Source organism: Trachymyrmex cornetzi, unplaced genomic scaffold (genome assembly GCF_001594075.2).
Source record: "Trachymyrmex cornetzi isolate Tcor2-1 unplaced genomic scaffold, Tcor1.1 scaffold270, whole genome shotgun sequence".
Classification (NCBI taxonomy): domain Eukaryota; kingdom Metazoa; phylum Arthropoda; class Insecta; order Hymenoptera; family Formicidae; genus Trachymyrmex; species Trachymyrmex cornetzi.
The window spans coordinates 765,354-776,837 of record NW_017297377.1 but is presented as its reverse complement, the minus strand read 5'-3'; the positions used below and the strand labels follow the sequence as shown (position 1 = coordinate 776,837).

Genomic DNA, 11,484 nt, shown 5'->3' with positions numbered 1-11,484 from the left:
TTATATGACCTGACTGACCACTTACATATTAACAGAGAGAAACCTGAAAACGGCCATCCCTTTTTTCTGTAATGCTTCTAACTCCTCTAATAATAATAAATACACATATATGTATAATATTATCTTTATCTGCAATTCGTAGCTGTAGCATCATAATGTAAATTTATTTATCAATGTAATGTTGAAAAATAGTTTTTTCTTCGCATCTATAATTTGTGGTGTATCACGTCCACTTTCGACGATACGATTTTATCGGTAAGACAGGGGGATCTCGAAAATGGACGTGGTACGTAGTTCTCGCAGCTCGAAAATGGACGTTGGTGTCGTTAGTGTACAGGGAGTTAGAAGCATTACAGAAAAAAGGCCGGGATGGCCGCTCTCAGGTTTCTCTCTGATGGGAGTGATGCTCTGATGGATATTTCCAAAAATATAGAGAATGGACTGCTCGATCCGTGTGTCAAAATGATCGATAGGAATGAGAGAGAAGGACCGTGACAGACGGCCATTTCTCTTTCCATTCAATGGTGTAATGGGAGAGAGAATGAGAGGGGGATTGGCCGTCTCCACCGACGAGATACTATTAAAGACCGACATCCTTACGGAAGTTCGCGGGAGGGCTATTGCACACATGTATCGCTGATTGGCCAATTTAAAAATAAAATTATCTCATTGGCAAAACAGTAAAAAATTACTAGGCACCAGTTGATATGAGTGGTGTATACAATCAGAACTGTAGGCAAACGGGATCCTCCCGTCAAAGTTTGATTATCAATAAAGATGATAATTGCAGAGAAAAAATTGTGTTTTTTTTGCAATATATAGGATATTACAACTTTACAAGTATGTATATTTATAATAAAAAATCATGAATTTAATAATATATGAGTCAAATATTTATGTTAATAATAGCAAATTTATATCAATTGTCGATAATGTCAGCGTTCTTGAATTACCTTCGGGCCCTTGGGGCCCTTTTTATACCGCCGAAAATTTGCCGAGGATTGACGGTCTTTAATAATGTCTCGTCGGTGCCGTCTCCCACGGACCTCTCTCATTATTATCGACCACATTTGATACATTACTTATAGCGTTTTCGGCCCGATCGGGTTTGCACCAATCTGAGTTGGATAAATCTTTCCTATTGGTTGACGTCACTCGCTTTACCAATAGGAGAGCACAAAACGCCATTAACAACCCAGGTTGGTGCAAACCTGGCCTGGCCGAAAACGCTTTGGCCCGTATTCAGAACGCGCTTACAATGATGTTAGCACGCTAACATACTATACTTTACGTCACGTATATTATAGAATTTCAGAGATAAATATGCGCTTTTATCGATAAAAGCGCGTTCTGAATACGGGCCTATATGTCTTTGGTTAGAACAGGGGCTCTATTCTTGAAAAGAAACGTATACGAAAGTCTAGGGAAATACTATAGTATACGTAACATATACTGTAGCATTTCCCTAGAGTTTCGTATACGTTTTTTTTCAAGAATAGAGCCCCAGCTCGTGAAAATTTACCTTTATGGATCATGTGACGTCACGCGCGTTCCGAAATGTTGATTCCGCATAAATTGTATGCACTGTGTCGCCCCTCTAGAGTATCTTTTCTTCTGTGGTAACGACAGTAGACGTGAGTTGTCTATGTACGTTTGTTAACATTTTCAAATTATTTAAAATCCAGGCCAAATTAGAATATTTTTCTTTTATGTACCGAAAATAAATATCTACTTTTGTTTGCTGTTATATGACCGCTTTTACTTTGGTTAGAGAGAATATAAAACTTCAGACTTCAGACTCTGTTGATTCTATACTCGCGTCAAGCCACGTGCATTTTGCACATTACACGTCGCACGTAGGAATTCATCTGATAATATTGTTTGCTATCGACAAATCATGTTTTTCATTGCCTAAATTATCACATAAGTCATGAAATATTATGTTATTTGTCATTAGAGCTGCACAAAAAATTGTAGGAACATTCGAGTTAGGTTAGAATTCTCTATGGATCCTTCAAACGAAGGTCAATAGCCACTCTTATATGGAATAAGATCTGCAAACGACGTATGAGAATATTAAAATTGAGTAAAAATATTCGGTTTCAGCCTGAATTTACAATATTATAATTATTTAATTATATTCAAATTTCATATTAATATTTGATGTTTTTTTTTTTAAAGAATCTTAAGTCCTCCATGTTATATTGTGATTTTGTCTCAGCGGTTGCATATTTGTTCCTTTTTTTTACAGTTTAACACATTACCATGACCAATTCAAAGGGTTATAGACGTGGTACAAGGGACTTGTTCTCCCGCAAGTTCCGTAAACATGGAACTATTCCCCTGTCTACGTACATGAAGACTTATAAAGTCGGCGATATCGTGGACATCAAGGGAAATGGTGCTGTGCAAAAAGGTATGCCGTACAAAGTCTATCATGGCAAGACTGGCCGTGTGTTCAACGTGACAGCACATGCCCTGGGAGTGATTGTAAACAAGAGAGTACGTGGACGTATCATTGCCAAGAGGATTAACGTGCGCATCGAGCACTTGAGCCATTCCAAGTGTAGAGATGATTTCCTTAAGCGCGTTAAGGAGAACGAGAGGCTCAGGAAGGAGGCAAAGAAGACGAACGTTCGCGTCCAACTCAAAAGACAGCCTGCTGAACCTTCTAAAGCTCACATTGTGTCAGGACGTGAAGCGCCTATCTTGCTTGCACCTGTTCCATATGAATTTATTGCTTAAAATATTAAATAAACTAAAATTTTCAAAGTAAAGATTTACGTTATTTTTAATACTGTCAAAAATTAACATCACATTAAATATCATCAAATTAAATACACATATAAATGTAATTATTTGATTAAAATAATTAAAGTTTATTCAATTACAGATTTTAATTTTATGATAAAATTGTACTAATCATTATATTACATAACATATTGAAATCAGTGGCTATCATTAGCTTTTTCTTCAAGCATACTGGACACAACATTAAGGTAAATGTACTAGTTAATGGATAATTAGTGGATATGATCCAATTCGTTGAACAAAGTGGTACAAATTTTTAAATATTAAACTTAATGGTATATGCAACTCTAGATTTGTTTATAAAACTCTAATAATGAATTTAGAATCACATTATTAAAAGCTTAATATTTGAAATGTTTTATCACTTTGTTTAACAATTGGTTCACGTCCACTAACTGGTACATTTATCTTACATAATATATTATCAGTTTAAGAATCAGAATAATTGAATAAGATTGTTTTTCTAAGAACATTATTGTGAACAAAGTGGTAATACTTTGTTTAGAGAAGCCAATTGGTTTTGATTTCGTGCTACAAATTTATGTTGCCGCTTCTAATATGATAAATAAGCAAAATGCACAGTCTCATAACAATATTTTTATTCTCAGTCATATTTTTACATTTGTATAGAATCTGAACGTGCTAACGTTTCTCTTTATATCAATGGACACGTTTAAGTTATTGTAATAAAGTAAATTATTCATTCTCTTCAAAAGGCAGACTAGCTTTTAAACATAAATAAATATAAAGCATCGCCTAATACTTCCCAATTTTCTCCAACTGCTGGTTTATATATACAAACCAAAAATTATATATAAAAATTTAGATAAATTATGGAACTACTTTTTGCTTCTCTTTTTATATTCTACGAGCCAAAACATTATCAAACATCGTATATCCATCATTCTCATAAATAATCTGACAAACCATTAGAACATTCAAAAATTCACATATACCGCGCACTTTGTTAAAATACGAAATTAGCGTATAGGAGTGCTTATCTTCAATTGCTATTCATATTAAACTTTAACTACAATCTCGCGATTGGTAGAACAGGATATAACCAGTTTCAGAGCTCTTCTGAATATCTGATGTGAGTCCATAAAAATCTTCTATAGTTGACGCATCAATTTTCTAATGACATAAAGATACGTATTAATATCCTTTCTAAATATTTGTACGGGGCAAGGTATTAAAGCAGAAACACTTACGTCAACCATATCATCGTCGAAGAGCAACCAGAATCCATGACTTTTAACTATAGAAATGTAATGCCCTCGATTAGGCCCACTTCCACAATGTATCACAACTGCCACCAGATCATACAAACGATCTGGATTTACAGCATCATCACTCTACAATCAAATTACATAATTATATATTATATTTAAGCAGTGAAATAATTTATTGAAAGTTTTAAAAGTATTATCATTGAAATAATTAAAATTATTTAGAAAGAAAAATATATTATCTAAAGTTTATTATGTTTTCATAAACAATATCTATGAGTACTAACAGTATTGAAAAGTCTGAGCTCCAATGGAAAAACTACTCTGTGAGATACTTTTATGTGGCGATTGTATTGTTCTACGTATTTAAATCTTTTTAGATGCAACGCTAGTATCATAGGTAGTTTTTTCACTCTCATTCGTTTCTGTAATTAAAAATGACCACATTTCAATAATTTATATAATTTCAATAATCGATTAAGGCGATTTATCCAAAAGATAAATGATAAATCAAATATCGTTTTATTAATACCTGAGCTTCCTGGTAACTGCTGCAGTGATCGCATTTAAATTTGTTGTCACTACACAGGGTCTCTGTATTGGAGAAACATCTGAGGCAGTGTGTGATCGACGTATTTTGATCTACGTCAACTTGCAGATCGAAGAAGTCCTCGTCTTTGCTAGAGACAGTCTCACAGTTAAGGCAGCGTGTTTCCGACGTCAGTATCCCTTGGAATATCTCATGAACCCATGTGGGCTCTGGTGGCGAACCTGCAGCATCTCCTGCCCCACACTTTCCTCCAGTCGGCTTGCTTTGAGTTCTCTCCGCTGATGTGTGAAATCACGACAGTAAATATCGTGTTATGAGCGCCATCCAAGAGCGATAAACAAATACTCACCCAAAATAATTTCATTTATGTGATTTATAAGAAAGTTCAAAAACTCATGCGCATCTTGTTGCATATAATTATCAAATTCCTCTGAAAAAAAGAAGTTATGACAATGGTATGGCCCATTTGATGCTACAAACACTTCAAAGCGTTCTTAATTAGTAAAATTTTTTCTTCCAAATGATCAATTAAATGGTTTTTTAATGCCAAGTGAATTGCATCCAATGTTACTGTATTACAAAATCCGAATCTGTATCTTTTAAAATACCCACCTTTCTCTTTCCTTAATCTGGCGATAAATTTCTTTGGCGCTATAGAGCCTACTTTTTTCTTTTGGGTTGCAATACTGTAAAATAGGTCTGCCAAACATGTTAGCAGAGTTTCTTTAGTTCGCTTATTTCTAGCTTTGTATTCCAAAACCTTTTCTCTAAATGGTCGACAAAAATATAAAGCTTGTAGCACTGAATTGCTATAACAGGTATTACCAAACTGCAAGAATATATTCTTATCACAAACACAGTGAATTCAAAATTTTTGCTACATCAATTTCATATAACACAGTACTTACATTGACTAAACCAAAATAGTGTTCATTAGGTGGAAACTGATCGGAACCAATATCTCTTTCCAATTGGGATATGGTTGTACCCTAAAATTATAAATAATAGCATATAATTCTACTGTTTAATACTTATTGTTATCTTAATAATGTTATGTAACGTCAAATGTATACATATAAATAAAAAATTGAAGGCTGAGATCATTTTATTTTACCCAAGTATATAAAAAAACACATATAAGAATCAATGACAATGTAATTATGTAAAATTACAATATTTGCACATACATAATTACATTAATGCTTTAATAACTAAAAAAGGATGTTTTCCACGTTAAGTGACAGTCAATATAAACATTGTTCTATCTTCCTTGGTATTCTATGAAGATAAAATGACACTTATGTCGACTGTATCTCCCGAAAGGAAAGCAGCCATAGCTATCAAAGAATGATAATGATCAAATTCAAAGCAACATATATGGACTGATAAGATCCTCGATATATTTCTTATTTTCTTGTTTACGAGTCATAAGGAATAATTAAATAAAATATATATTTTCACAATGCAGTGATCTCCTTTTACAAAAGAATATATGCAGCGATCGCAATCACAGCAACACGTAATGAAGAATTGAATGTCAAAACTAGACACGATTGAATTCCTCCGTTCATATCTCTGTTCTCCCGACGAGGATAATTTTTCCAAGAAGAGAAGGGGAAACTTTACCATTTTACGACACGATGACGCGAGCGTGACACTGGCAAGCACTTAGCATGGACTTCAGCAACAACGTAAACTCCATCGTACTGCGACGGACGTTGACCGGGATTTGTCGGCACTCGGCTAGAGCATCTCCATCAGTGAGAGGGGCGAGGGGGGACGAGGTGGAACCGTCGTCACACTGCAACGGCGCCGCTTCCTGGCGCCGTTCCACGTGTCGCACGTGGACAAATTCCACTGTGATGTCGCGTCCTCGACGTGCCGAACTGATCGTAGCGTAGGATAGACAGGTGGATGAGATAACAAGGGTAAGATGGACCTAGTAGAGGACAGTTTGGCCACCGACTTATGCGCGTTCGATGCTCGCGATGAATTAGCCGGAACGAACCCGAGGTAGCCGAGGTCCCGATTCCGTCATACGGGCTTTCCGTAAGCAATCAAAATCTGCGAGCTCTATCATATCGAAGTAATCTCAAGGGGGGGGAAGGGGGTAGCGAGAGGAGGTGATATTCCCCGTAGAAAAAGATACAGCCTTCGCCATAAGTATATAATCAATCCTCAACTTATTGCATTTTCTTGGAAACAATAATAAAATCCCAAAAAAAACAACAAAATGTTAAAATTGTCATAAAAATAAATAATATTTTTTAATATATTTGTTTAAAAAATTTGTTTTTGTTAAATATAGAATGTTTACGTTAATTCGTAAGGGTGCTTTATACTTTTGGCCAAAGCTGTACATAGGTGGTCAGTAACTAGTTATCTTTGTTTAGAGATTCTGATTGGTTGGTGATTACAGCACCTTGAAAAATTAAAAATATGAGACTTTCTATTTATTATTAATACACGAGACGGTTTATTATATATGTTCCAATTAACAATACTTTTGTAGCGGTAGTATCTCTTTTGAACATATGAATATCTATTCACAGCCAATGGCTTGTAATTTTTTTACTGGACCAACCAATCGAAAAGTCCTGTGTTGAATTGGCCAATTAGCGACGTGGACAATTAGATGCTATTCACAGAAGTCGATCGTACGATAAATGTAATATTAGCTAGGTTCCTATGAAAGAGATATTAGGAACAGAAATAAATATTAAATGTTATGTCTTATTTATATCCAATGTACGTCATGTTTAATCCCTATTTCTAATTTTTTATTTTTCTAATATTTAATAATATATATTTGTTCCGGTTCTAATATTTCTTCCATTGTATGTAGGGCTTAAGGTCGTTGAACGTGTTCATTGGCTGCTAACGCGCATGCGGGCCTTATACCATAATATAACGGCTCTACTCCGATTACTTTACTGACCATGCGATTTCACAACATTCACAGATTTCTAAATGATTTTTTAGCATTGCCATTATTGATAGTTATATTAGAGGCGATATTTTGTTACAATGGAGAGAAAAAATATTGTTTGAATTAAATGCAATACATTACGCTTACACCGGATTTCTGTCTTTTTAAAGCATGTATCAAACTACGTTCGAAATTAAAGATTACAAATTAAAAATTAAAATTTAATCAATTAAAATGAAACGGATAAAAATTACTAAATTTGTCAAATTTTCAATTTGCAATCGTTAACTAAATAAACGAGAATAGATTGAAATTTTATTTATCTGAATGCGTATTTTAATGCCTATATTTACGTATAGTCAGACTTTGTATTTAAGGAAACCTTAAATATAAGGTTGTCTATGGCCGGTATTCATAGTCGGTTCTTATTTCAAGACCGTCTTAAGTAATGTCTTAAGACGCTAATGCAGCCCTCTGATTGGTTCGTGACTTCTTAAGACTGTACTTAAGACGGTCTTGAATATAAGATCTGACTATGAATACCTGCCTATGAATACGGCCATAAATAGCGAAAACATTTTTTTTTATTCAATTGGATCCAATTGGATTCCATTCAAATTCAAGTGGATTCAATTATAGATTCAATTAAATTCAATTGGATTCAAAAATTGCATTTCCTATTCAGAATTGTGAATTGAGCAATGTACGTAGAGAAAAAGCTGATATTATTTTTACATTAAAAGAAATATGCTTCATGTAATTTTTATAAATGAATAAAAATGCATTCCGGATTAAAAAGGATTTATTTTAATATTCGCGAATGCGTATTTCTGAAAATTTGAATCCATTTCAATCCATTTCAATCCATTCTCGATTACTGGAAATCTCTAATACGTCTGTGATATGGACTTATATTTAGTTGCGTTTTCTTTTTCTTGAATAGTCGATTTAATTTCATTTCATTACAGAAACATACCAGAAAGTTTGCGGGTTATCGCCGTGTTTTTAACTATTATTGCTAATGCATTAGTAATGGATGAAAATACGGCGATAACCCGTAAACCTTCTGGTATCTTTGAAGATAATACCCGTGAAAGCCTAAAAAGCGTTATTATATAAACTATGTAATTTTATGAAATCTTGTGACACTGAAAAATGAATATAATTTTCCGTAAAATTAAATATACTATTAAGTAGAGAGTCTCAGAGGGAAAGAGTGGCAAACTGCTTCTCCTCTGATTGGGCGCGGTCATCAAAACTCCATAGGCATGGAAAAGATTGAAGAAACTGGTTACGTGCTCCCGTCCTGATTGGACGTGGCCGGTATTGCAACTCTATTCACGTAATCAGTTTGTCACTCTCTCTCTTTCTCTCTCTCTGAGGTTCTCTACAATTAAGAAGTCAAATCCTCGAATTAAGTGCTCGTTCTATTTTAAGAATTTGAATTTGAATTTAAATCGCCGCGTGTAGCTATATATCTTGTTTATTAATCACGATTTTAACTGGTCGAATACAACATTTCGAATGAGGAATCATAATTACAGGCGCATAATTTCAAAAAGATATCATATATAAAACTATATAAAAGCAAGAACAAAATTTAACTTAAAATATATTTAAGGATATTAGAATTATTAGAAACAGATAAGGCCCATACAGCACAGAATTTGCAGCAATATCACTGCAATATTGCTACAACATGCAATATTGCTGCAATGTTACAGCATTGTTGCTGCAACTTTTGTGTTGTTGGGAGGGATACGAAATATTGTAGGATATTAGAAACAGATAAGGGATACGAGAGAGATTGTCAATCGATAATAATACTAGAGCTCAAACAAAAGATCCGAACGTGTTGAATGTTCGATCTATTCGAATAGTTCGAAGTTGAAAAAAATGAGCATCTAATTCGAATATTTCGGACAGTTCGAACAGTTCGAACTTTAGCAGTGATCAGTATGAAATGTCAATTCGTTATGTCTGAAGTTTGAAGTTCGAACAGTAAACAAATGTAGTATGCTTTGGAAACAAAAGAGCAGTTTTTCATGTGAGACTTGAATATACAAATATATATATATATATTAATATTAATATTTATTTTTGCAATTTCTTATAGTTTAATATTTTAAAGTGCACTTAAAAGCCGTTGTACACAAGCCGACGTAAAGATTTACTCGTACAATTAGCATATTAGTTTATTAGAAACAAAGATAATTTCGACGTTGAAGAATGCCGTTTATTATCCCATATAACACCTCCAAGAGACATCCCTAGAAAAGTTCTAGTGCAATCCAGTGTAGCAATAGAAAACAAATTTTTTACTTGAGAAATATCTTAGGAACATACTAGGATTGCACTAGAACTTTTCTTCTTGCTTTCGTCAAATTTTAAATATATATATCTATTTCATTTTAAGTACAAATCCAGTAAGATATTTTAAAACATTTCAGTAACATTGCAGCAATGTTCCAAATGTTGCTTATATTGGGAAGAGTCCCTACACTAATTTAGCTATAAAAAAATTGACCCAAAGTGTGCTGCATGTATAGGATATTTTAGTTCAGATTTATAAGGGAACATATTAATTGCAAAAGTGATATCAAGTTGGTAACAAACGTTCAAGAGATGACGTTTGAAATTATAGACGGTTAAATCTTAAGATTCTATAATGGATTCTGTATTCTATCCAACTTGAACCGGAACATGTTTGGCCATTTTAACAATTAGACACAAAATATCTCAAGAATAATGCATTTTCGAAAAAAATATTTCAAATAAAAGTTGTAGGATTTGAAGAAGACCATCAGATGAGATACTTAGATTTTTGGTTCAAGGTCTTATATTGAGCCCAAGTAGGCTACAGTCCTCTTCAAATCCTACAACTTATTTGAAACTTTTTTTTCAAAAACATTGTTTTCCGATGTATTTTGTGTCTAACAATAAGTTAAAATGGTCAAACATGTTCCAGCCAAGTCGGGTACAAAATCCATAGAATCCCAAGATATCTGACCATCCAAAATATCTATATTAAAGTGATTTTTCGACTTTGAATGTTAATTTTTGGATAACACTTTTGCAATGTAGGACGATCCCTTGCGAGGTTGATTATCCCGAGTACCAAACCAAGCCAGAGAGTTTGGAGTCGGAGCCGATGGTGGAGCGCGAGCCGGTGGTTGCCGCCAGTGTCAGTCAGTTCGCACTGTTTGCAGTCAAGTCAGTCACTCGCCGGCTGCCGGTGTAAAATGTCGTCGTGATTGCGCGCCGCGCGTTCGTAGCCGCTTCACGTTCCCGCTGCTGAAACTCTCACCGCGCGACGTTCCTCGCGCGGCCATTCGCAGTGGAGAATACCGTTCGCGCGCGCGGAATACCGAGGGAACTGTTCACCACTGTTCAGTGTTGGTCGGCGCGACAGAGGCTGACGGAGGCGAATCGTTCCGCCGCGGAACCGCCTCGAATCCGTAGTGTTCCCCGACGGTGGCTTGCGGGTGGCTTGCGGTGGCTTCTTATACGGGAAGCGTTTGTGAGTCAATGTGAAAACGCCGCGAGTGGGAGCGTTGGACGGAGTTTTTCGAGACGCGAGCGCGCGTCGTGCGACAAATCTGTGGCTGTGCTGTGCGCGCGGTGCGCCCCGTATATATTATATATACGAATGCATCCGCGAGTGTTTACCTTTGACGACCACCTGTTGCGCGGCTAAACCGCGCCGCACGTCTCTCTTGTGTCACGTTGGATTAACCGGATTACGCACGCCGCCCCGAGAGATGCCCTTCGCGTGAAGATAAATCATCGACCGTGAAGACCATCGGCTAAGACACCGCGAAAGAAAAGGTAAGGGCGAGCGAAACGATCCTCGCTTTCCATCGGGTGAACGGCGCGCCGCGCCGCGCTCCTTCAATTCATCTATACTTGTAATTCTCGCCGCATAAAATCGACGCTAATTCGCGTGCCACACTCGCCTCGCTATT

General features: G+C 35.6%; 3 protein-coding genes across 4 annotated transcripts in view; 2 read left to right on the top strand and 1 right to left on the bottom strand.

Annotated features, from left to right (window-relative positions):
• The first annotated feature begins 1,584 nt into the window (after positions 1-1,584).
• RpL21 (ribosomal protein L21) lies at positions 1,585-2,777 on the top strand. Of its 2 annotated transcripts, none has more exons than XM_018508631.1 (2): positions 1,585-1,647; positions 2,252-2,777. In XM_018508631.1, the coding sequence occupies exon 2, from the start codon at positions 2,266-2,268 to the stop codon at positions 2,743-2,745; it is 480 nt and encodes a 159-aa protein (XP_018364133.1). In that variant the 5' UTR covers positions 1,585-1,647; positions 2,252-2,265; the 3' UTR covers positions 2,746-2,777. The 2 variants fall into 2 exon arrangements, with proteins under 2 accessions (XP_018364133.1, XP_018364134.1); XM_018508632.1 differs by having other exon boundaries at positions 1,621-1,634.
• A 404-nt stretch (positions 2,778-3,181) lies between these two features.
• Positions 3,182-6,293, bottom strand: Usp12-46 (Ubiquitin-specific protease 12/46). Its single transcript, XM_018508623.1, has 8 exons — positions 6,217-6,293; positions 5,499-5,579; positions 5,203-5,419; positions 4,940-5,020; positions 4,573-4,868; positions 4,328-4,465; positions 4,023-4,166; positions 3,182-3,945 (listed from the first exon to the last, which is right to left on the bottom strand). Exons 1-8 carry the CDS (start codon positions 6,217-6,219, stop codon positions 3,838-3,840), a joined length of 1,068 nt encoding a protein of 355 aa, XP_018364125.1. The 5' UTR covers positions 6,220-6,293; the 3' UTR covers positions 3,182-3,837.
• Positions 6,294-11,040: 4,747 nt separating this feature from the next.
• LOC108761885 (protein expanded) overlaps positions 11,041-11,484 on the top strand; it is a 36,550-nt gene continuing 36,106 nt past the window's right edge. The window contains 1 exon segment of the mRNA XM_018508645.1: positions 11,041-11,347. The gene's annotated coding sequence lies outside the window, so the exon portion shown is untranslated.